Source organism: Crocuta crocuta, unplaced genomic scaffold (genome assembly GCF_008692635.1).
Source record: "Crocuta crocuta isolate KB4526 unplaced genomic scaffold, BGI_CrCroc_1.0 scaffold6, whole genome shotgun sequence".
NCBI lineage: Eukaryota > Metazoa > Chordata > Mammalia > Carnivora > Hyaenidae > Crocuta > Crocuta crocuta.
Window position 1 is genome coordinate 1,845,350 of NW_027531917.1, and position 27,181 is coordinate 1,872,530.

General features: G+C 35.8%; 1 protein-coding gene across 4 annotated transcripts in view; it reads left to right on the plus strand.

Moving 5' to 3' along the window:
- The window catches only part of SENP7 (SUMO specific peptidase 7), a 151,778-nt gene that overhangs the window by 16,189 nt on the left and 108,408 nt on the right, over nucleotides 1-27,181 (plus strand). For 3 of the 4 annotated variants that reach the window (XM_077774893.1, XM_077774895.1, XM_077774896.1), the window contains 2 exons: nucleotides 601-699; nucleotides 26,913-27,010. In XM_077774893.1, the coding sequence (XP_077631019.1) occupies nucleotides 601-699; nucleotides 26,913-27,010 (197 nt within the window). The remainder of the gene's footprint in view (nucleotides 1-600; nucleotides 700-26,912; nucleotides 27,011-27,181) is intronic. The other variant, XM_077774894.1, reaches the window with a different exon arrangement.

Genomic DNA, 27,181 nt, shown 5'->3' on the forward strand with positions numbered 1-27,181 from the left:
CATTCTTCATACATACATACAAAGGTCTGGAGATCTGAAATAATATGATGTGTTTGAAGGAGGTTGAGTAAACACTGTAGTGGGGTGTGATGTTGTGATGTGTGGGTGATGTTAAAGAGCCCAGATTAAGAGTTTTATTTGTAAGTAGTGGGTACCATTGTTGTATGATAAATATTGTAGCCATATTTAGATTTGTGTATTAGGGAACTCTGGGGATAGTGTTTGAAAGATTAGGAAGGATAGAGATTGCAGGTAAGAGAATAGTTAGGAAGCTATTATGATACTTTATTTATATACCATAATACTGAATGAGAGGTTTTTAGAATAAAATTATATTAAACTGCCCATAAATTAAGCACTGAATTTAAAACTGCTTAAAACTAATAGCAAAATGGGGCATATAGTTGACTTAGTAGAAAATGCAAGTGTTGATCTCAGGGTTGTGATTAAAGCTTCACGTTAGATGTTGAGCTTATTTTAAAAAAAAAAAGAAAAAACTAGTAGCAAAATATTAATGCAGGTAATATAATGGTTCTGTTAGCTGATTCAGCTCTTATTTATATTTCAGTTAGAACAATTATTTTCTCATTCTGATTTCAGATAACAAAGATGTTAAATGCAAAATCAGAGGATGTTCGTGTTCAGTCACCACTGTCCAAACTCAGAAGCTCAGAACACTGGGATTTCCCTTTGCAGGGGGTAAATAAAAACTTTTTTTAAAAGTACATAGTATTATTTGTTGTGTTTAAAATGTTAAAATTTTTTTTTTAATGTTTATTTAGTTTTGAGAGAGAGAGAGACAGAATACGAGCAGGGGAGGGGCAGAGAGGGAGACTCAAAATCTGAAGCTGGCTCCTGGCTCTGAGCTGTCAGCACAAAGCCCAAGTCAGGATTTGAATTCACAAACTGTGAGATCCTGACCTGAGCCAAAGTTGGATGCTTAACTGACTGAGTCACCTAGGTGCCTGGTGTGTTTAAAATATTTTAATAAAATTGAATTTTCATTTTTTTTATATGTCCTTGGTTGGGGGGGGGTGTGTGTGTGTGTTACTTAATTGCAAGTTTTTAATTACTGTGTTTCTGGTATTTGTTGAAGTGATGAGGTTAGGACCTCCTTTAGTTTAAATCTAAGTATACCTTATTTTGCATGAGTACACCTTAAGTACACCTTATTTTGTTTTCTTGAAATCTGAATTTCATTACTGTACGATGTGTTTTAAATATATAAGAATATTAAGCTTATTAGAATCATTTGCTCTTGTTTTGCTCTTGTTTTATAAATTCGAGAGAGTATATTTTTAAATGTGACACAACTATACTTTAAAAGATATTCTAATTATAAATTTGGACTTTAATTTTATCACTATTAAGGATTATTGTAGCTTTTTTGAATACGTCTTAAGATGGCACATTTTAAGTATATATTTTTTTCCTGTCAACTGGTCAGTTTTTAAAAATAGAATTTGTCTCAGATTTTCCAGTTTATCCATTTGATTTTATCCTGTATTGGTTTTCTAGGGCTAATGTAGCAAAATACCACGGTCTGGGTGGCTTAACAGAAATTTCTTTTCTTTTTTTTTTTTTTAAATATATTTTTTTTTATTTCTCGGAGAGAGAGAGAGAGACAGCGTGAGCAGGGGAGGGTCAGAGAGAGAGGGAGTCACAGACTCTGAAACAGGCTCCAGGCTCTGAGCTGGCAGTCAGCACAGAGCCCGACGCGGGGCTCGAACCGCGAGATCATGACCTAAGCGAAAGTTGGACGCTTAACCGTCCAAGCCACCCAGGCGCCCCCAGAAATTTATTTTCTAATAATTCTAGAGGCTGAAGTCCAAGATCAAGGTGCTGGCAGAGTTGATTTCTCTAAGGCCTTTCTCTTTGGTGTAGAGATGGCCATCTTCTTGCTGTGTCTGCCTTTGACCTTTTTTTCCCGTGTACCTACATTCCTGGTGCTTCTCTTCGTATAAGGAAACGAATCCCTGGATTATATAAGTCCCTATCCTTATGACCTCATTTACACTTAAATACTTTTGTAAAGAACCTATCTCAACAAACAGTTGTCTTGACAGTTAGGACTTCAGCATGTAGAATGGGTTTGGGGAGCACAATTCCGTTCACATCATCAAATAATACATTTGTTTGGTTTTTTATACAAAGCACAAACGAGAAATGATAAATGAAACAGATGAATTCTGTTGACAGAAAAGAAATTGTGTAACGTTAGAAAATTCTGGGTGTATAGAAAGGTACAGGTGAAAAGAACAAAGAATCTTTCTCTGTTCCTTTTTCCTAAAGGCAACCACTATTAATAACTATTTTTCATTCCTTTCATGAAAAAAATACATATGCTGACATAAATAATAATTTATATTATTTTTTGGTTGTCACAGAACAGGGATCATGAAATCTATACTAGTCTCTGCTTTGTTTTCATTTAATATTTCTTAAAATTTTTTATTAACACATTTAGATCTACTTTTTTTTGACTTTGTAGTACTCTAAAAATATATGAAATATTATAATTAAATTTTTTTGAATATAGTTGACACACAGTATTATGTTAGTTTCAGGTGAACTCACCATATGTGATTTACTTAGTGCACTGGTATACCGTAGACAGTTGTTTCCAGAGTTTTGCTAATAGAAACAATGCTGCGGCAAATATCATTTTTCTTTTCTTTTTTTTGAACATCATTTTATGTGTGTAGAAAACTATTTTTGAGTGGGATTACTGGCTTGAAGGGAATTTGTATATTAAATTTTAATAAACATTGCAAAATTGTCTCACAGAAACTGTGCACCAATTTATATTACCTCCAACGAGAGCTCCCATTTTTCTAGAAACTTACTGGCACTGGATGTTATTACACAATAAAATTGCTGCCAATTAAATAGGAAGAAAAAAACATAATTTTAAGAAAATTTAATCTCATTGCATGTACGTGTTTTGTTAGGACATTGAATTTATTGTGAAATAAATGTTATATATGCAATATATATAATTTTAAATACACATACACATACACACTGTCTCTTGAAAGTAGATAAGGCTTTTCGTTGGGTTTGTTTTCTTAAGCAGAATCTTATTAAATGTTTTTTTTTTCCTTTACCCTTCAGTCATACATGTCATCCTTCCTGCCTTCTTTAGGTATTAAGTCTTTGTGTAACAATCTTTTGCCTTCTCTTTTTTCCTTAACTGTTTATTTCAGCAGTCTCCTTTTCCAGAGGAACGAACCATTTATTTTCTTCTTTAGTTCCTTCTAACCCACTGAATGCAACAAGATCTTGCTCATGACTAGTTTCCCACCCCAGCTGGATGTCTTCCTTAAGATACTGTTACTTAACTTTTTGGAAATCTGTATCCTGTTTGAGATTTGAAGTGGCACATGTGTCAGCATTGCCATTCTCTCTTGGTGCTTTAGACTTCACGGCATTTGCTAAGTATGCTTCACAGTTTGTAGAGTTTGAGGCTGTACCAGTATCTTGCTTCATTGTTTCTCCCATGCACCCTTTTAAAAATTGTTTTTAGAGAGTTTCAGTGAATGCATTCTTTTTGAATAGTCTTTAGAATTTTAACTCCTTTATTTGCATATTTATGATTTTTATTGAGATAAAATGATATGAAATAGTTTACACAGGTCTTAAGTATATAATTGAATAAGTTTTGACTAATGTGACATATGTAACCAATCCCACTCAAAAATAGTTCCCTGTAATATGAAAAAAGATGTTCACTGTTACAGTATTTCCAAATGAATAGAGCAATCGTGAGCCTTGAGCGTTCCCTCGTGTGCCTTTCCATCGTATCTTATATTTTCCTCTCTCCCTGTCCCCACCCCATCACCAGCAACCACATTTCTGAATCCTATTTCTGTAGGATAGTTTTGCCTGTTCATACAATATATGCTCTTTTGTGTTTTGCTTCTTTTGCTTAACAAAATGTTGAAATTCATCCCTGTTTTGCATCAATCAGTGGTTTGTTACTCTTTATTGTTAAAGCATATTTCATTATGTGGCTATAATACAGTTTGTTGAATTCTGTTGATAGGCTTTTGGACCTTTTTTTTTTTTTAAGAGAGAGAAGGCACATGTGCACATGTGCACACACCAGGGAGGAGCAGAGGGAGAGGGAGAGAGAATATTAGGCAGGTTCCATGCCCAGTGTGAATCTCATGACTATGACATCATGACTTGTGCTGAAATCAAAGTTGGATGTTTAAGACACCCAGGTGCCCCTGGACTTGGTTTTAATTTGCATTTGCCTGGAGACTAATGGCGTTAAAACATTTTATATGTTGATTGGCTGTTTTTTGTGACATGTGTGTTCAATTTTTTTCACCCTTAATTTTAAAAATAAATTTTATTGAGAATTAATTTACATACGATTAAGTTAATCTATTTTAATTCTTATTTGAATTTTGACAAGTATATATGCTTTTGCAACCACCACTATAATAAAAGTGTGTGTGTGTGTGTGTGTGTGTTTGTAGTTTTTTTCTCAGTGTACAGCTCTGAGTTACAAGGTCTATATAGGCTCATATAAGTAGTATGACAATGAAGACACTGCTATACATAGTTCTACCAGTCCAAAAAAATTTCTTTGTGCTGTCCCTATGTAGTTATTCCTTGGCTCCACTTTTCATGCATGGTAACACTGTTTTCTGTAGCTACACCTGTACATTTTCCAGAATAACACATAAATGGAATCATAGAGTGTGTAATGTTTTGAGAATGACTTTTACATTCAGCATAATGCCATTAAAATTCATTCGTGTTTTTGTGTGTGTCAGTAGTTTATCTATTTCTGCCATTGAAATTCGTAAAGGTTGATTATAGCTTTTTGGCAATTGAGAATGAAGCTGCTATAAATATTTTCATACTTTTTCTTGTGAGCATAAATTTTAATTTCTCTAGGGTAAATACTTAGGAATGGGATTCCTGGAGTATATGGTAAGTGTATATTTAACTGCCATACTGATTACCATAGTGGTTTTATGATTTTGTATTCCTACCAGCAATATATGGAGAATTTTGGGTGCTCTATATCTTTATTAGCACTTGGCATTGACAGTTTATTTACTTTTTTTTAATGTTTATTTTTTTTTGAAAGGGAGAGAGGGAGATAGAGTGCAAGCTGGGGAGGGCAGAGAGAGAGGGAGACACTAAATTTGAAGCAGGCTCCAGGCTCTGAGCTGTCAGCACGGAGCCTGATGTGGGGTTCAAGCTTATGAGCTGTGAAATCATGACCTGAGTTGAAGTTGGACGCTTAACTGACAGAGCCACCCAGGAGCCACCAGTTTATTTATTTTTAAATTAACAGATTCTAGGGACGCCTGGGTGGCTCAGTCGGTTAAGCGTCCGACTTCAGCTCAGGTCATGATTTCACGGTTTGTAGGTTCGAGCCCCGCGTAGGGCTCTGTGCTGACAGCTCAGAGCCTGGAGCCTGCTTCGGATTCTGTGTCTCCCTCTCTCTCTGATCCTCCCCTGCTCACACTGTCTCTCTCTCTCAGAAGTAAAGAGAAAACATTTTAAAAAATTAACAGATTCTATTTTTTAAGAGTAATGTTCGGTTTACAGAAAAATTGAAGGGATAGTACAGGCAGTACCCATAAACCCCTAATTCCTCCTCTCCTGTAACCCCCACACAATTTCATTTATTAATATCTTTATTACAATTGATGAAGCAATACTGATGTTATTTATTGAGATATAACTGACATATAACATTGTATTAATTTTAGGTGTATAACATAATAATATGATATATGTATATATTGCAGAATGTTTAGTGCAGTAAGTTTAGTTAACATCCATCACCACGCATAGTCACAGTTTTCTTATGATGAGACTTTTAAGATCTCCTCTCTTAGTAACTTTCCGACAGTCGGTATCATTAACTAAGTCACTATGCTGTATATTACATTCCCAGGATTTACTTATCTTGTAACTAAAACTTTGTACATTTTGACCCTGTTCACCCACTTTGCCCACTCTCTGCCTCTGGCAATCACAAATCTGTTCTGTCTGTAACTTCAGATTTTCTTTTCTTTCTTTTTTTTTCTTTTTTCTTTTTTTTTTTAGATTCCTCATATAAGTGAGATCAGATAGTATTTATTTGTTCTTGGCCTGATTTATTTCACTTAGTATTATGCCCTCAAGGTCCATCCATGTTGTGCAAATGGCAGGATTTTTTTTAATGGTTGGATAATACTCCATTGTGCAGGCATACCACATTTTCTTTATCTATTCATCTATTATTGGTGGACATATTGTTTCCATGTCTTAGCTATTGTAAATAATGCTGCAATGAACATGAGGTTGCGTATATTTTTTTGAAATGATGATTTCATTTCCTAAGGACAAATACCTGAAAGTGGAAGTGGAATTGCTGGATTATATGGTAGTTCTGTTTTTACTTTTCTGGAGGAACCTCCATACTGTTCTCCACAGTGGTTGCACCAGTTTACATTTCCACCCACAGTGTGCAAGGATTCCCCTTTCTCCACATCCTCGCCAGCACTTGTTATGTCTGTGTCTTTATGATAATGGCTGTTCTAACAGCCATTGATGATTAATGATGTTGAGCAGCTTTTCATGTACATATTGCTCATTTGTATGCCTTTTTTGGAAAAATATTCAGACTCTGCCCATTGTTCAGTTCTTTTTGTGCTGTTATTGAGTTTTATGAGTTTTTTAAATTTACTTATTTTTGAGAGGGGTGGGGAGCTGGGGAGGGACTGAGAGAGAGGGAGACTATCTGCTATCAGCACAGGCCCAGTGCAGGGCTCAAACTCCAGAAACTCTGAGGTCATGACCTGAGCCGAAATCAAGAGTTGGATGTTCAATTGACAGTCAATTGACAGTCAATTGACAGAGTCATGCAGGTGCCCTGAGTTTTAGGAGTTCTTAATATATTTTGGATATTAGCCTCTTATTAGATATGATTTGCAAATAATTTCTTAGATTCTGTAGGTTGCCTTTTCATTTTGCTGTATAGAAGTTGTTTAGTTCGATATAGTCCCACTTATTTCTTTTTTTGTTGCCTTTGCCTACGTGTCAGATCCAAAAAACCATTCCTAAGACCGCTGTTAAGGACCTTACCATTTTCTAAGAGTTTTATGGTTTCAGGGCCTATGTTCAAGTCTTTAATCCACTTTGAGTTGATTTTTGTATATGGTATAAGATAGCAATCAAATTTCACTTTCACATATGACTGTCTATTTCCCGACACTATTTATTAAAGAGACTATTCTTTCCCCATTGTGTATTTTTGGTTCCTCTTATATAATAATTGAACATATATGCATGGGTTTATTTCTGGGCTCTGTTCTGCTCCATTGATCTATGTGTCTGTTTTTATGCTAGTACCATTCTGTTTTGATTACTGTAGCTTTGTAATATAGTTTCAAATGAGAAAGTATGATGCCTCTGGCATTTTTCTTCTTTTTTAAGACTTTGACTATTTGGGACCTTTCGTTGTTTCATACAAATTTTAAGATTATTCTATATCTGTGAAAAATGCTTTTGAAATGTTGATACGGATTGCATTGAATTTATAGATTGCTCTGAGTAGTGTAGACATTTTATCAATATTCTTCTAATCCATAAGCACAGGGTTTTTCATTTATGTATTTTTCAGTTTCTTTTTCAGTGTCTGTTAGTTGTCAGTGTGTTGGACTTTCATCTTCTTGGCTTAATTTATTGCTAGGGCTTTTTTGCTTTTATTTTTGTTTTTGTTTTTTGCTGGGGTTGTATATAGGAATGTTTTCTTAATGTCTCTTATAGTTTGCTGTCAGTATATGGAAATGAAATTGATTTTTGGATATTGATTCTGTGTCCTGTAACCTTATTGAATTTGTTGAAGAGTTTTAACAGTTTTTGGTGGAATCTTTAAGCTTTTCTTTTTTAAAAAAATATTTATTTATTTTGAGGGACAGAGAGAGCATGAACATAAGTGAGCTGGGGAGGGGCAGAGAGAGAGGGAGAGAGAATCCCAAGCAGGCCCTGGGCTGCCATGGGGCTTGATTCCATGAACTGTGAACTCATGAGCTGAGCTAAAATCAAAAGTTGGGTGCTCAACCAGCTGAGTCACCCAGGTGCCCCTTTAAGCTTTTCTATATATTATATCATATCATCTGTGAATAGAGACAATTTTACTTCTTTTTAATTTGGTTGTCTGTTATTTATTACTTTTTTATGCATACATGCATGCCTAATGTAAGATTTGGTTAGGACTTCTAGTATTCTGTTAAATAAAAGTGGGGAGAGTTGGAAACCTTGTCTTCTTTCTGATTTTAGAGGAAATATTTTGAACTTTTCATGATTATGATAGGAACTGTCATCTTGTGATACATGGTCTTATTATGTTTAGGTACGTTCCATTTATACTTTGTTGAGAGTTTTTTATTATGAATGGATGTTGAATTATGTCAGATGCTTTTTCTGCATCTTTTGAGATGATCATATGTTTCACCTTTTATTTTGTTAATGTATATCACATTGATTTGTGGATGTTGGAACCTTCCTTGCATCTCTGTAATAAATCCTATTTGATCATGGTATATGATTCTTCTCTGTTGTTGAATTGGGTTTGCTAATATTTTTTTGAGGATTTTTTTGTATCTGTTTTCATCAGAGATTTTCCTCTGAAATTTTCTTCAGTGCACTGGTCTGATTTTGGTATTAGGGTATTGATGGCCTCATAAAATGAGTTTGGGAGTGATTCCTCCTCTTCAGGTTGAGAAAAATTGGTAATAATTCTTCTTTAAATGTCTGGTGTACTTTACCAGGCAAGTTCTCTTGTCCTGTACTTTTGTTTGTTGGGAGTTTTTGATTACTCATTCAATCTTAACTAGTAATTGTTCAGATTTTCTGTTTCTTCATGATTCAGTCTTGGTAGGCTGTGTTTCTAGAAATTTACTCATTTCTTCTAGGTTGTCTAGTTTGTTGTATAATTAATTTTTTTATAGTAGCCTCTTATGACCTTATGTAGTTTGGTGGTATCATTAGTAATGCCTCCTCTTTCATTTCTGTTTTGATTAATTGAATTCTCTTTCTTTTGTTTGTTGGTGAGTTTAGCTAAAGGTTTGTCAGTTTTGTTTATCTTTTCAAAATACCAACTCTTAGTTTAATTGATTCTCTTTCTTTCTTTGTTTCTTTCTTTCATTTGTTTATTTTGAGAGAGAGAGAGAGGACACAAGTGGGGTAGAAGCAGAGAGAGAGAGGGAGAGACAATTCCAAGAGAGAGGGAGAGAGAATTCCAAACTGGAAGCACAGAGCCTGATGCAGAGGTTGAACTTATGAACTGTGAGATCATGAGCTGAGCCGAAATCAGAGTCTGATGTTTAACCAACTGAGCTACACAGGTGCTCCTCATTGATCTTGTTTTTGTTGTGTCTTTGGCTTCTGTTTCCACTCTGATCTTTGTGATTTCCTTACTTCTAGTAACTTATGGGCTTAGTTTGTTCTTTTTCTAGTTCCTTATGGTGGAAAGTTTCATTTATTTGAGATCTTTTTTGTTTCTTAATGCTGTGTTTATTTCTGTGCTCTTTTAGTACTGCTTTTGCTGCATCCCATCAGTTTTGATATATTTCCATTTTGATTTATCTCAAGATATTTTTAAATTTTTATATCTTCTTTGGTTGTTCAGGAACATATTATTTAATCTCCACATATTTGTGAATTTTTCAGTGTTCCTCTTGTGATTGATATGTAATTTCATACTAGTGTGTTTGGAAAAGATGCTTGGTATGATATCAATCTTGTTATGTTACTTATTTAAAACATTTTTAAATTTAGGGGCCCCTGGGTGGTTCAGACAGTTGGATGTTCAACTCTTTATTTCAGCTCAGATCATGATCCCAGGGTTGTGAGATCAAGTCCCATGTCAGTCTCCATGGTCAGCTAGCTTAAGATTCTCTCTCTTCCCTCTGCCCGCTCCTCTGCTTGTTGCTCTCTCTCTCAAATAAAAAATAAAAGATTAAAAAATTTAAAACATAAAAATTAAATTAAAAAATTTTTCTTAGCATCATCACCCACCCACACCCATCCTCCCACTGGTCTAGTTACATTCATTAAGACTTGTTTTGTGGTCTAATGTATGATCTGTCCTGGAGAATGTTCCATGTATGCTTGAGAAGAATGTTATGTTCTGCTGCTTTTGGATGGAATGTTCATGTAAATATCTTTTAAGTCTATCTTAAAATATCTAATATGCTGTTTAAGTTCAATGCTTCCTTACTGATTTTCTCTCTGGACAATCTATCCATTGGTGTGAAAGTGGGGTATTGAAGTCTCCAACTATTATTGTATTGCTGTGTATGTCTCCCTTTATATCTGTTAATATTTGCTTTACATATTTAGATTCTTCTATATTGGGTGCATAAATGTTTGTAAGTGTAATATCCTCCTGTTGAATTGACTCCTTTATCATTATATAATGACCTACTTTGTCAATATTGGAGTTTTTTGTTTTAAAGTCTATTTTATCTCATTAAGTATACCTACCCCAGCTTTCTTTTAGTTATCCTTTGCAAGGAATATCTTTTTCCATCCTTTATTATTATTTTTTTTAATTTTTATTTTTTTAATGTTTTTATTTATTTCTGAGAGAGACAGTATGAGCAGGGGAGAATCAGAGAGAGAGAGAGTGAGAGAGAGAGAGAGANAGAGACAGAGGCAGAGAGCGCAAACAGGGGAGGGGCAGAGAGAGAGAGGGAAAGAGAGAGAATCCCAAGTAGGTTCTGGACTGTCAGCACAAAGCCTGATGTGGGGCTCAAACTCATGAACTGTGAGNCTTTACCAATGAGATTCATGCTTTCTCTTTTTTTAACAAATAATCTTATTTTATTTTATTATTTATTTTTTCATTTATATCCACATTAATTAGCATACAGTGCAGCAATGATTTCAGGAGTAGATTCCTTAAAGCCCCTTACCCATTTAGCCCATCCCCCCTCCCACAACCCCTCCATTAACCCTCTGTTTGTTCTCCATATTTAAGAATCTCTTATGTTTTGTCCCCCTCCCTGTTTTTATAATATTTTTGGCTTTCCTTCTCTTATGTTCATCTGTTTTGTATCTTAAAGTCCTCATATGAGTGAAGTCATATGATGAGATACATACTTTCATGTTTTCTGGTTACTAATTAGCACCTTTTTGTTCTGGGTTAAGGAAGTCCTTTTGGCATTTCTTATAAAGCTGGTCTAGTTGTGATGACCTCCTTTACCTTTTGCTTGTATCAAAAAGTTTCTATCTCTCCTTCAATTATGAAAGACACCTTTGCCAGTTTTATTCTTGTTTTGGTAAAGCAGTTTTTAAAAACGATTATTTATTTTTAAGTAATCTCTATCTCAGTGTGAGGGTTGAACTCATGACCCCCTGAGATCAAGAGTTGTATGCCCTACTGACTATACCAGCCAGGCACCCGTGTTTCAGCACTTTGAATATATAATGCCACTTCCCTCTGGCCTGCAAAACTTCTGCAGAAAAATCTGCTCATGATCTTAAAGGAGGGAGTTTTCTTGTACATAACAAGTTGTTTTTCTCTTGTTGCTTTTTAGATTCTCCTTGAGTTTAACTTTTTACAATTTAATTTTTTTTATTTCTGAGAGAGAGAGAGAGACAGACAGACAAACATGCATGAGCAGGGGAGAGTCAGAGAGAGAGGGAGACACAGAATTGGAAACAGGCTCCAGGCTCTGAGCTGGCTGTCAGCACAGAACCCGGATGCTTGGCTCAAACCCAGGAACCGTGAGATCATGACCTGAGCTGAAGTTGGACGGGTAACTGACTGATCCACCCAGGTGCCCTAACCTTTTAGAATTTAATTATCATCTGTCGTGGTGTACATCTCTTTGGATTCATCTAATTGGAACTTGTTGAGCTTCCTTTCTCAGGTTAAGGAAGTTTTCAGCTCTTATTCAAATAATTTTTTGCCATTTTCTCTCTCTTCCTTCTGGGACCCCTATAATGTGAATATTGTTCAACTTGATGTTATTCCTTAAAACCCTTATTATATATTCACTCCTTTTCATTTCTTTTTGGTCCTCTGCTTGGGTGAGTTCTAGTGCTCTGTCTTTGAGTTTGCTGATCGTCCACTTCATCTGGTCTACTGTTGAATCTCTGTATTGAATTTTTGAGTTCTCTTATTGTTTTCTTCAGCTCTGTGATTTCTGTTTGGTACTTGTATATTCTCTTTGTTGAAATGTTCACTTTGTCCTTGCATTCTTCTCTTGATGTTTGTTAGCATGTTTATTACTGATATTTTGAACTATTTATCAGGTTAAGTCATTTATCTCCATTTCATTAAGGTCTATTTCTGAGATTTTATTTTGTTCTTTTGTTTGGAACATATTCCTTTTCTTCATTTTCCTTCACTCTCTGGTTGGTTTCTGTGCATTAGATGAAACAACCACTTCTCCCAGTCTTGAAGATATGATCTTGTGTAGGACCCCTGAGCATATATCCCACAGGCCACCACAGCCAGTGGTCAAGGGACGTCTCCTAGGTAGCAGCTGCAGAAACTGGGGTGTTCGACTGGTGCATAGGCTCCTTTTCAGGAGATAGTGGCAATCTGGAGTAAAGCAGAGGGCCAACACAAAGATGGCGTCTGTGCCTCTGTGGTCTCTGGGGAGAATGGTAGTTTGTTTCTAGATGCATGTTAAATTAGAAGCCTGTCCTCAGGCAGCCGCTTTTAAAATAAACAGGGTTGCCTGGGTGGCTCAGTCAGTTAAGCATCCGACTTCGGCTCGGGTCATGATCTCATGGTTCGAGGATTTGAGCCCCGCGTCGGGCTCTGTGCTGACACCTCAGAGCCTGGAACCTGCTTCGGATTCTGTGTCTCCCTCTCTCTCTGGCCCTCCCCTGCTCACACTGTCTCTCTCTCTCTCAGAAATAAATAAAACATTAAAAAAAATTAAAAAAAAAACAATTAGACCTCTTTCTGGGTGTGTTTTAGTTTGCTACCTCTGTGCTGGGTCCTGGAGTGTGAGCTGTGATGAGTCTACATGAACCTTTTCAGAACTGTCAGTTTGCTATAGTCTTGTGAGTCTCATGGATGCAAGCCTCACTGGCTTTCGAAGCTAGATGTTTTGGTTGCCTGTCTCCTTGGTGATAATCTTAAAGGTTGCGGTGCCAGATGTCAGATTCAAATCCTTTGCACCTTAGGCAGAAGCTGGGAGTTGTCAGTTTCCTCCTGGTTGTGTTCCGGAGGTGGCATTTATAGCAAGATTACCTCAGCTTCTCCTACATGTTTCAGTGTTATTTTTTCATTCCCATGATATTAAGAGAAGGTGGCTCAGCTAATTTCTGGATTTTTTTTCAGAGGGAATTGTTCTGTATGTAGCTGTAGATTTGATGTGTTTGTGGAAAGAAGTGATTTCAGGAGCCTCCTACATTGTTATCTTGACCTGGAACCATCCTTGTAGATTATTATTAGTTGAAGTCCACAGTTTACATTAGCATTCACGTTTTGTCTAGGATATTCTGAATTTTGACAAGGGTATAATGACATGTATCTACCTTTATAATGTAATACAGAATAATTTCACTGTTATAAAAATCATTTGTGCTCTCTTTATCTTTTTAGTATCTCCATAGTTTTGCTTTTTCTATAATGTCATATGGAACCATGTAGCCTTTCAGATTATCTCCTGTCACTTAGCAATATGCTTTTACAGTCATTCCTTTTTTTTTTTTTTTGGCTTGATATCTTGTTTCTTTAAAGAAAGAATTTTTTACAAAAGACTATTAAACATTTTTTTAAATGTAGAGCCCGATGTGGAGTCCAAACCCACAAACTGTGAGATCATGCCCTGATCCAAAATCAAGAGTCGGACGCTTAACCGACTGAGCCACCCAGGTGCTCCCAAAGGACCTAAAAAGACTATTTTTTAGAGTAGCTTTAGGTTTGCAGCAAAATTGAGCAGAAGGTACAGATATTTCCCGTATGTCCCTTGTCCCCACACATGCACAGCCTTCCCCACTGTCATTTGTTTTTATTGCTGAATAATATTCCATTAACTGGACGTACCACAGTTTGTTCATCATCTGTCAAAAGACATCTCGCTGCTTCCAAGTTTTGGCAGTTATGAATAAAGCCACTGTAAACATTCATGTGCAGGTTTTTGTGTGGATGTAATTTTCTAACTTATTTTGCTAAATACCAAGGATTGCAGTTTCTGGATTCTGTGTTAAGGGTATGTGTAGTTTTATTAGGAACTGCTAAACTGCCTTTCAAAATGGTGTAGCATTTGCATTCCCACTAGCAATTAGTAGGATTTATGAAGCTCTACATTTTAGTTGACATTTGGTATTGTCAGTGTCTTTGGTTTTAGTCATTCTAATAGGCGTATAGTGCTATCTCATTTTAACTTGCAGTTCTCTGATAACATATTTTCTTAAGCTTCTTTATATATATGTGTGTGTGTGTGTGTATGTCTTCTTTGGTGAGGTGTGTCTTAATATCTTTGGCTCTTTTTAAAATTGGGTTGTTTTCTTATTTTGGAGTCTCATGATTTGTATATTTTGGATACCAGTCTTTTATCAGATATGTGTTTTGTAAAGATTTTTTTCCCTAGTCTTTGTGTTATTTTTTCATTCTTTTAATCATCTTTAAAAGTACTAATTTTAGTGAGGTCCAGATTATCAGTTTTTTTCTTCATTGATAATGCTTTAGTTATTATACCTAAGAAGTTTGCCTAACTCAGGATCACTTACATTCTCTCCAATGTTACCATTTAGAAGTTTCATAGTTTTGACTTTTATCTTTAGATTGCTGATCCATTTTGCATTAATTTTTGTTAAATATGTAAGATTTATGTCTCAATTTTTTCATACATGTATATCAGCACTATTTGCTGAAAATACTAGCCTTTCTCTATTGAACTGCCATTGTTCCTTTGCCATAGATCAGTTGGTTACATTGTATGGATCTATTTCTCATCTATTTTGTTCTATTGATCTATTTGTCTGTTCTTTTGTCAATGCCATTCTGTCTTGGTTACTGTAGCTTTATGGTAAGTCTTGAACTTGAGAGTATAAGTTTTCTGAGTTTTTCTTCAGTATTGTGCTGGCTATTCTAGGTCTTTGGCTTTCTATTTAAAATTAGAATAGCTTTGTCAATATCCACCAAATAACTTGCTGGGATATTGATTAGTGTTGACTTTATAGATCAAGTTGGGAAGACAGCATTGCAATATTGGGTCTACCTATCCATGTACATGAAATATTTCTCTATTAGGTCTTCAGGACCCTTTAACACAGTTTTGTGGTTTCTGTCATACAGGTTTTATAAGTATTTTATTAGATTTGTTTATAAGTATTTACTTTTTTCTTTGCTAATATAGATAGTATTGCTTTTAATTTCAAATTCCAATGTTAATTACTTTTTAAATCTATTTATTTTTTAATTTTTTTAAATGTTTTTNATTGAACCCACAAATTGTGAGATAATGACCTGACCCAAAGTCGGACGCTTAACCAACTGAGTCACCCAGGCATCCCTAATTACTTTTTAGAGAACAAAGTTATTTTGTTTCTTGCACCATTACTATAATGACTTCTCATTAAAGAAGTTTTGTTTGTTTGCTTGTTTTTGTTTTAATTTTTTTGCAGTTTTCTTTCTTTCTTTCTCTTCCTTCCTTCCTTCCTTCCTTTTCTTTATTTTATTACTATTTTAAAAATTTACATCCAAGTTAATTAACATAGTGCAACAATGATTTCAGGAGTAGATTCCTTAATGCCCCTTAACCATTTATCCTATCCTCCCTCACACAACTCCTCCAGTAACCCTCTGTTTATTCTTCATATTTATGAGTCTCATATGTTTTGTCCCCCTCCCTGTTTTTGTATTATTTTTGCTTCCCTTCCCTTATGTTATTCTGTTTTGTATTTTAAAGTCTTCTTATGAGTGAAGTCATTTGATATTTGTCTTTCTCTGACTGACTAATTTTGCCTAGCATGATATCCTCTAGTTCCATCCACATAGTTGCAAATGGTAAGGTTTCATTCTTTTTGATTGCTGACTAATACTCCATTGTATGTATATATACCACATCTTCTTTATCCATTCATCCATCGATGGACATTTGGGCTCTTTCCATACGTTGGTGCAATTTTCTACATAGACAATTATGTCATCTTAAATAAAAGTTTTATTTCTCTCCCCAATCTCTCTACTTTTTTTCCCTTTCCTTTTCTTACAACATTGCCTAGGACTTCTTGTGTGAGGCTAAATAGTAGTGTTGACAGGGTACATCCTTGCTTTGTGTTTGATCCTAGTGTGGAAGCATCTGGTTTCTCAGCCATAAGTATATTTTCTGTAAGTTTATTGCAATTTTCTTTATTAGACTGAGAACATTCCCCTCTATTCCCACTTTGCTGAGAATTTTCTTTTTTCTTTTTTTAAATTTTATTTGAGAGAGAGAGAGAAGGGAAGTGGAGAAGAGGAGCAGAGGGAGAGAGACCAAGAGAGAGAATCTCAAGCAGGCTCAGCACAGAGCCTGATGTGGGGCTTGATCCCATGACCCTAGCGCCATGACCTGTGCCAAAATCAAGAGATGGACACTCAACCAAGTGAGCCATCCAGCTGCCCTGAGAGTTTCATTAAAAAATGGTAAATGGTGTTTGGAATTTGACAGATGCTTTTTTCTGCATCTTTTGACATGATCATTGGCTCTTTCTTATTTAGCTTGTTGACATTAATGGATTTTCCAGTGTTTAACCAGTATTGTATATTTGAAATAAATCTCACTTGTTCATCATCTATAATTTTTTAAGCTTATTTATTTATTTTGAGAGAAAGAGAAAGAGAGAGAGAGAGAACAAGAGCAGGGGAGGAGCAGAGGGGGGGGGTGGACAGAGGATCCAAAGCAAGCTCTATGCCGATAGCAGAGAGCCCAGTGTGGAGCTCGAACTCAGAAGCCATGAGATCATGACCCAAACCAAAGTCAGATGCTTAACCAACTGAGCCACCCAGGTGCCCTTATGTATAATTCTCTTTATACATTGTTGAATTTGATTCTTTTGAGATTTTTACATCTGTTTGTAAGAGGGATTGTGTAGCGTCACTCTCTTATAATGTATTTTTCTGATTTTGGCATTGAGGTAATGCTGTCCTCAGAATGACCTTCGAAGTGTTCCTCTGCTTTTGTTTTTTGCAAGAAATTGTTAAGAATTTGTATAAATGGTTTCCTTATATATTTGGTAGAATTCACCAGTGAACCAATCTGGGCCCAGTGCTTTCTGTTTTTGAAGGTATTAAATATTGATTCAATTTCTTTAACAGATATTAAACAGTTCAGATTATGCATTTCTTATTGTGCAAGTTTTGGTAAATTGTATTTTTAAAGATACGGGCCCATTTTATCTAGTTTATCAAATATGTGGGAGTAGAGTTGTGTCTAGCATTTCTTTATCATTTTTTATATAGTGTCCATGGGATTAGTAATGATCACCTTTCCTTCATTTCTGATATTAGTAATTAGAGCTTATCTTTTTATCTTAGTTAACCTGGGTAGAAGTTTGTTAATTTTATTCATTTTTAAAGAAGCAACTTGAAGTTTTATTAATTTTCTCTATTGATTTCTTGTTTTTGATTTTATTGATTTATGCCCTATTTTTTTTTTTAACAGTTTCATCTCCTTACTTTTAAATTAATTTGTCTTCATTTTTTAGTTTCCAAAGCTGGAAGTTTAGATTATTGATTTTAGAATTGTCTCTTTTTTTTAGCAGATGCATTCAGTGCTTTAAGTTCCCCTCTCAGCATATGATCTTGAGAAGAATGTGTATTCTTCTGTTTTTAGATGAAGTGTTCTATAAATGTTAATGGGATACAGTTGATTAATGGTGTTTTTCAGCTTAACTCTGTGCTTATTGATTTTCTGTCTGCTGGATCTGTTTCTGAATGAGGGGAATTGAAGCTATAATTGTTGATTCTTTTATTTGTCCTTATATTTCTATCGGTTTTGCCTTATGTATTTTGGTGCTCTGTTGTTGAGTATATATACATTAAAGATGGTTATATCTTCTTGGAGAATTGACCCTTTTTTATCATTATGTGGTATTTCTTTTTATCCCTATATCTCCCAAATTTGGTATTTTACTTTCTCTGAAGTTTGTTGAGTCTGAAATTAGTATTTGTACTCTAGCTTTCTTTTGATCTCTGTTAGAATGGTATATCTTTATTCCTTTGCTTTTCATCTACTTATGTCTTTATATTTAAGGTGAGTGTATTGTGCACAATGTATAGTCGGGTCTTTTTCTTTTTTTTTTTTTTTTGGATTGATCTTTGAATATTTAACCACCTTTCTGTCCTGGTATAAACCCTAATTGTATGTATTGCATTATACTTTTTATGTATTGCTTGTTTTGATCTATTGATTTTGTTGTTGTTGTTAAGTGTTTTAGTCTATGCTTATTACAGATATTGGTCTTGAGTTTTCTCTTCTTGTACTGCCACTCTATGGACTTAGTTATCAGTGTAATTGCTTGCCTTATAGAATGAATTGGGAATTGTTCCCTTCTCTTCTAGTTGATAGAATAGAGTGTTTAGAATTCATTTTATTTCTTACTTAAATGTTTGTATGAATTGCTAGGAAAACTCTCAGCATCTACAGGAGCTAAGAGTTAGTGGGAGGGAGGGTGGCAGCTATGTTTATAAAGGATAGCAGAAAGGATGTATGTAACACAGCTGTTCTATATCTTGACTTTGGTCGCAGTCACAGAGGTGTGCACATATAAAATTGCACTGAACTAAATATGCATGCACACACAAATGTGTGTGAAATCTGGGGTGCCTGGGTGACTCAGTCAATTAAGTGCCCAACTGTTGATTTTGGCTTGGGTCATGGTCTCATGATTTGTTGGATTGAGCCCTGCATTGGGCTCTCCTGCTGGCATGGAGCCTGCCTGGTACTCTCACTCTTCCCCTCTCTCTCTGCCCCCAATCCATTCATTCATACTCTCTCAAAGTAAATAAATAAACAATTTAAAAAATATTAAAAAAATAAAAGATGAAATCTTGATAAGGTCAAGATTGTATCAATGTTAATTTCCTGGTTATATATTTTTCTGTAGTTATGCAAGGTGTTTGGGGAAAACATTGGGGAAAGTGGTTGAAGAATTTACAGAATTCCCCAGACATTATCCCATAATTCATCCAGTGGTTCAGTAGTTATTGGTTAGCAAATAGTTTCAGCTCATGGTTTTTGTTAAGTGTTTTCAGTGTTGGCATTACGTGTTTCTTACTTTGGAAACTGGGTAAAGGATCAATAGATTTGAAATTCTGATTTAAAGTTACATGAGCATTCATGAGAAGGGAAGGAAAAATAAGCTAAAAACAGTCAGAAAGGCAAACCATAGTCCTGAAACCAGTACTACACTATATGTTAACTAATTTTAATTTAAATAAATAAATTTTAAAAATCTGTTGGGGTGCCTGGATGGCTCAGTTGGTTAAGCCCCTGACTCTTGATTATGGGTCAGGTCATGATCTCATGGTTCATGAGTTTGAGTCCTGCATGCAGCTCTGTACTGCATCCAAACTCTGTATGGAGCCTGTTTGGGATTCTCTGTCTCCCTCTCTCTCTGCTCCTCTCTTACACTATCAAAATAAATAAACTTAAAAAATCTATTAAAAAAAGTTAAATTCAGACTAATAATCTCAATTGATTAGAAAGTCATCATACATTTTTATTACAATAAGCTGTGACAGTGGTAAGTAGTTGTGAACAAAGTCAGTATTTTCCTCAGGATACAACTTTATTTCCTTTTTAGTATCTATGAAAGCACTCAGTTGAGGTTGTGAACCCCACACCACGAAGAATGCATATAGAGTTGATTTTGTTCAAGAAAATTTTTAGTCAGGATATTATGGAGTTTTTATTTTAATTAGCATAATATTTTATTTTGGCATTTTTGTCAGAAGGAAAGCCTCAAAAGTAGGTAACTGAATGCTTTGATCTTGTTTGTAAACAAAGTCTTTTATTTTTCCAAAAGCTTTTTTCATATTTAAACATACCATGTTAACTTTCCTAGTGTGGTCAGGTAGCTTTCAGAATATTTATGTGAATAAATTCCCATTCATAATCAATTTGTAGGAGAATTCTTTGTTATCTATCTGATTTTTATTTTTCAGAGCTAGTGTATAATAGTTTCACAGACTAAAAAAACCAAATCATAATTGTGAAAAATACAAATTATTAACTGAGTCTGTAATTCTTACCTAATTTTTAAGAAGAAAATATATAAATATTTTAGTGTGACAATATCTGTAAGAAACAATTGATCAAAGTCTAAGTGAATTTTGTTTTCGTTTGATAATATTTCCAGATATACTTCAGGTTATCCTTGGATATGATAGGTTTCAAGAATTTGGAGTTAATGACATTTTAATCAATTTCCCTCCTATTAAAGCTATCTCCAGGTTGTCTCCATGAGTTCATCTTATTTTGGTCATAATTTAAAACTTATTATTATTTTTTGCCCCTTTTTGGTGGGAGTAATGGTTTTTCCCCCCTGTATAGAATATGAGGCTCAAAGCCTAAAACTTTTCATCATTTTGCACAGAGGCAAGCCTTATTACAATATGATTAGTGTAGTACAAAAAATTCAGTGACATAAAATGTGAAGGTTGCATCTTACTGTGAGATTAGTGGAACAATTGCAAGTACCTAATTGGCCAGTAGTTTTAAGAGTCGAAGCCCTTGAGCCAAATCATTCCCAGTCCTGATTGTAGTTTTGATGTAAACAGATAATATAATTCATTGTGAGAAGTGTTATCAATAATAGAGATATATAAAACTTATAATGGTATTGTAGAAGAGATTGATTCACTCTGCTAGAGCGTGAGGAAGGTTTCTTGATGGTACTAGAATGGGGCTTAATGGACAAAGAGGATTAGGGACGGCAAAGCATATTCTAGTAAAAGGAAACAGATGTTGAAGGATGAAACTGCATGGCTTTTTGAGGGAATTACAGGTAGTTTAGTTTGGTCAGAATAGAAGATGCATGGGAAACAGAAGTGAGAAATGAAAACACAATTCCCCNATTTTTTAAAGATTTAACTTTCATGATGGAGTAGATGTTAGATTGGGGGGGGTAAGAGACCATTGACAGGGAATCTCATTAGGTTAACATTGTAAGAGTCCAGGTCACAAATAAGAGGCAGAACTAAGACAGTGGTAATGAAAATGGAGAGAAGATTTGGTTTTCATCTTGTTATATTGATACATTTTCATTTTGTAGAGGAATGAGATTGACAGATATTTGTTTAGGTTGATATCTTGATTGGGGATTTCTGAGAATTTGTATAATTTAGAATTAAAGCATCGGAAGAAACGTCGGCTTTTATGGGAATCAGACTTGGGTTCACTGGTCAAACCTCACTTTCCTTTGATTAAAGTTATGTTTTATTCCATGCAGGAGATAACATAATGAGATAACATAATAGTTGGAAAATTAAAAAGTGTGTTTATTGAGGGCTGTCATTGTTCAAGACAGTGTTTTGTTTTTCATTACTTAAAATATTTTTTCTTTTGTTAAGTGACTTCTTTTGTTTGTACAAGTGAAAATGAATTGATTTACCTTTTTAATTAATTTTTTAGTTTTTATTTAAATTATGGTTAGTTAACATATAGTGTAATACTGGTTTTAGGAATAGAATTTTGTGTTTCATAACAGATAACACCCAGTGCTCATCATATGTGCCCTTCCTTTTTTTAATTTTTAAAAATGTTTACTTATTTTTGAGAGAGAGGGAGAGAGCGAGTGAGAGTGCATAAGCAGGGGAGGGGCAGAGAGAAAGGGGGACACAGCATCTGAAGCAGGCTCCAGGCTCTGAGCTGTCAGCACACAGCCCAATGCAGGGCTCTAAAACACAAACCGTGAAATCATGACCTGAGCTGAAGTTGGATGCTCAACTGACTGAGCCACCCAGGTACCCCTCATGTGCCCATCTTAACACATATCACCCATTTAGCCCATGCCCTGCCTACTTTCCTTCCAGAAATGCTGTTTGTCCTCTGTAGTTAAGAGTCTCCTATGGTTTCTCTGCCTGCTTCTCTCTTTTTTTTTTTTTTTTTTTACCGCTTCCTCTGTACTGATCTATTTTGTTTCTTAAATTCCACATATATGTGAAAAGATACGGCATTTGCCTTTTGCTGACTTATTTCACTTAGCATAATATACTCTAGCTCCATCCACATCATAGCAAATGGCAAGATTTCATTCCTTTCTATGGCAGAATAATATTCCATTGTGTGTGTGTGTGTGTACACAAATGTACACACACACATATATATACATAACACACATGCACACACACACATGTATATATACACATACACATACATACACACCACATCTTCTTTATTCAGTCATCAGGTGATAGACATTTGGGCTCTTTCCATAGTTTGGCCATTGTTGATAGTGCCGCTGTAAACATTGGGGTGCATGTTCTCCTTCAAATTGGTATTTTTGTGTCAGTTGGGTAAATACCTAGTAGTGCAATTGCTGGGTCATAGAGTAGTTCTATTTTTAACTTTGAGGAAACTCCATGCTGTTTTCCAGAGTGGATGCACCAGTTTACATTCCCATCAACAGTGTAAGAGATTCCCTTTTCTGTGCATCCTTGCCAACATCTGTTGTTTCCTGTATTGCTAATTTTAGCCATTCTGACAGGTGTGAGGTAGTATCTCATTGTGGTTTTGGTTTGTATTTCACTGATGATGAATGATGTTGAGCATATTTTCACATGTCTGTTACTCATCTGGAAGTCTTCCTTAGAAAAATGTCTATTCATGTTGTCTCCCCCTTAAAAATTTTTTTTTTACATTTATTTATTTTTGAGAGACGGAGTGAGACCGAGTGTGAGCGGAGCAGGGGCAGAGAGAGAAGAAGAAACAGAATTTGAAGCAGACTCCAGGCTCTGAGCAGTACTGAGCTTAACATGGGGCTCGAACCCATGAACCATGAGATCATGACCTGAGCTGAAGTTGGATGTTTAACTGACTGAGCCACCCAGGCACCCCCTTCTCTCCCTTTCTTCCCTGGATTATTTATTTTTTGGGTGTTGAGTTTGATAAGTTCTTTATAGATTTTGGATACTAACCGTTTATCTGATATGTCATTTGCAAATATCTTCTCCAATTCTATAGGTTGCCTTTTAGTTTTGTTATATTTCTTTCATTGTGCAGAAGCTTTTTATCTTGATGAAGTCCCAATAGTCCATTTTTGCTTTCATTTTCCTTGCCTCTGGCAACGTGTCTAGTAAGAAGTTGCTATAACTGATGTCAAAGAGGTTGCTACATGTGTTCTACAGGATTTTGATGGTTTCCTGTCTAGCATTCAGGTCTTTCATCCATTTTGAATTTATTTATTATTATTATTTTTAATGTTTATTTATTTTTGACAGAGAAAGAGAGCGAGAGAGAGACAGACAGACAGATAGATAGACCGACTGAGCAGGGGAGAGGCAGAGAGACAGGAGGGCAGAGAGAGAGGGAGACAGAGGATCCAAAGCAGGCTTTGTGCTGATAGCAGAGAGCCTAATGAGGGGCTCAAACTCACAAACTGTGAAATCATGACCTGAGCTGAGCTTGGACACTGGACAAACTGAGCCACCCAGGCACCCCTTGAATTTATTTTTGTGTGTAGTGTAAGAAAGTGGTTTAGTTTCATTCTGCATGTTGCTGTCCAGTGTTCCCAGCAACATTTGTTGAAGAGTCTGGCTTTTTTCCATTGTATATTCTTTCCTGTTTTGTCGAAACATTGTTTCTTATCTTTTAAAAATTTATTTTAAATTGTGGAAAAATAACAAAATTTATCATTTTAACCATTTTTTAAAAGTTTATTTATTTTGAGAGAGAAAGACAGACAGCACCAGTGGTGGAGGGGCAGTGAGAGAGAGAGAGAGAGAGAGAAGGAGAGAGAGAATCCCAATCAGGCTCCATGTTGTCAGTGCAGAGCCTGACGTGGGGCTCAAACTCATGAACTGTGAGACTATGACCTGAGCCGAAATTAAGAATTGGATGCTTAACTGACTGAGCCACCCTGGTGTCCCATTTTAACCACATTTCTTTTCTATTCATTCATTCATTCATTCATTCATTCATTCATGAGAGCATGCAAGTGAGTGAGGGGCAGAGAGAGAGGGAGAGAGACTCCCATCAGGTGCAGAGAGAGAGGGAGAGAGTGTGGAGACTGGAGCGGGACTCGAACTCACCTGATGCAGGGTTGAGCGCACAAACTGTGAGATCATGACTCCAGTTGAAGTTAGATGCTTAACCAACTGAGCCACCCAGGCGCCCCCATCTCCCATTTTAACCCTTCTTAAGCGTACGATTCAGTAGCATGTAGTATATTCACATTGTTATGCAACCATTACCACCATTCATTTCCAGAACTCTTTGTATCTTGCAAAAATAAAGCACTCTACCTATTAAATGATGCTTCTCTATTTCCCCCTCTCCCTGCCCATGGCAACCACCGTTCTACTTTCTATCTTCATGAATTTGACTACTTTAAATACTTCATATAACTTGGATCATACAGAATATGTTGTTTTGTTACTGACTTATTTCACTTAGCATAATGTCATTGTGTGGGGGAAAAAACCTAGTCTTCCTCCCATGTTTCTCCTTTACTTTTACACTACTATCATATTTACAATACTTTTTTTTTNGGAGCATCTAGAGTGCTCTGATTTGCCACTCTGACTGGTGTGAGGTGGTATCTCAGTGTGGTTTTGATTTGTATTTCCCTGATGAGGAGGGATGCTGAGCATTGTTTCATGTGTCTGTTGGCCATCTGGATGTCCTCTTTGGAGAAGTGTCTGTTCATATCTTCTGCCCATTTCTTCACTGGGTTGTTTGTGTTTCGGGCGTGTAGTTTGATGAGTTCCTTATATATTCTGGATATTAACCCTTTATCTGATATGTCATTTGCAACTATCTTTTCCCATTCCGTTGGTTGCCTATTAATTTTCTGGGTTGTTTCCTTGGCTGTGCAGAAGCTACAATACTTTTGATACCAAATGTATGTGGGTTTCCCCCACCCAGCAATCCTCTGTGACACCGACTGTGTATCCTACAATATAATTCTATTCTGACACTACTTGGAAATAGTGTCAGATCCCACAAGTTAAGAGCTCAGTCACATAAGACTGCTCCCATACCACTTCAGATGCCAGTCACAAGCCAGTCACCTGTGCTTGTGATGAGCTGGTTATAAATCTGAGGTTCCACAGCTCCCCCCACCCCACCACAGGTTCAATTAATTTATGCTAGAGCTGCTAAGAGAACCTAGGGAAACACTTAAATTTATCAGTTTATTAAAGGATCATCAAACAGCCAGATGAAGAGCTACAAAGGGTGAGGCCTGGGAGGGTCTCCAATGCAGAAGCTTCTGTCCTTCTGTCCTTGTGGACTTCGGGTATGTGGTATGTGGTATGTGAATGTGAATGTGTTCGCCAACCTGAAAGTGTTCTGAACTCCATACTGTTGGGATTTTTATGGAAGTTTCCTCAGGTAGTTATAAGTTATTAAGTCTATTTTCAGCCCTTTTCCCTTCTCTAGAGAATAGAGGGTAGAGCTGAAAATTCCATGCTTCTAATTATGGCTTAGTCTTTCTGGTGACCAGCTCTCATCCAAGAGCCTTCAGGAACCCATCCAGAGTCTCCTCATGAGTACAAAAACACTCCTATCACTCAGGAAATTACAAGGATTTCAGGAGCACTGTGTTAGGAATTGGGATCATAGACCAAATAATATAACAAAAGATGCTCCTATCACCCAGGAAATTACAAGGGTTTCAGGAACTTTATGCCAGGAACTGGAGGTAGAAACCAATATATATATATGTTTTTTGTTCTCTCACAATCATTGAGAGCCATTCATGTTACAGCATGTGTCAGTTTCTTTTTTAAGACTGAACAACATTTCATTGTATATACTTCATTTTGTTTATCCATTCACTGATTGATGGGACATTTGAATGTGGTCTTTTAGCTGTTGTAAACAATGGTGCTATAAACACAGGTGTACAAATCTTTAAGGAAAACTTATTTTTTTAATTTTAAATAAGTTTATTTACTTATTTTGAGAGAGACAGAGACAGCATGAGTAGGGGAGAGGCAAAGAGAGAGAGGGAGAGAGAGAATCCCAAGCAGGCTCCATGCTGCCAGCTTGGAGCCTGATGCGGGTCTCGAACTCATGAAACCGCGAGATCATGACCTGAGCTGAAACCAAGAGTTGGTCACTTAATCGACTGAGCCACCCAGGCACCCCAGGAAAACAATGTTTTAAACTTACTACGTATATAGTCATCTTTATATCCTTGTGAGATAGCTATTATTACTTCCATTTTTTCAGGTAAGGTATCATGAAAGAAGATAAATAATTTGTCTGGACTGATACTGTTTTGTATGAAATAATTTTAACTATTGTATCTAGTTAGATTAAATATAAACCCTGTTAGTAAGATGTCTGACTCTTTCCTAAAATTTTCCATGCAGCAATTCATTGGAAACAGTTGTAATCCCTTTCAATGATTATAAATACAGTTACTTCCAAGTCACAGACCCTATTTAACTTGTCGTATAATAATTTTTCTTATTTTCTTTAAACTCAAAAATTTTATAATTATGAAAGCTTTAGAATCTCAAAATGTTGATTTCCTGACTTACCTGGGATTTTTAAATATCTTTCTTCCTTTTTTTTTTTTTTTTTTGATAGACTTTGATTTCTACACTAGCAAAAGAGCCAGGTGGTGTAGGTTGCACTTGTTTTCCTCTGTGAATTTACTATGAATTTGGCTGTTTATCTTGAATTTCTAAATAAAAACAAATTTAAGTGCTTCTTAATTATCATATTGTTATACTCAGTATTAATTTGTATTTCTCCCCCCCCTCCCCACAGTGGCAAAGAAGCCTAAGAAATAAGGTCCTCTCTCTAGACCATAAAAGTAGAAAAAGTGTTCGTGGGCCTCCTGTCACCTCTAAGTCATCACCAGAAAGGTAAGATACATGTGTGTAGGACATAGGATGGGCTTACATTGTGTATAAATAGTGTGACTGAACATGGTGATTCATTTAGCTTCTTTGGATCTCAGATACATAATTTTGAAAAACAAAGACTAAATTCAGTGGCCTGTAAGCTTCCTTTCAAGTGTGAACTCTATGATTCTA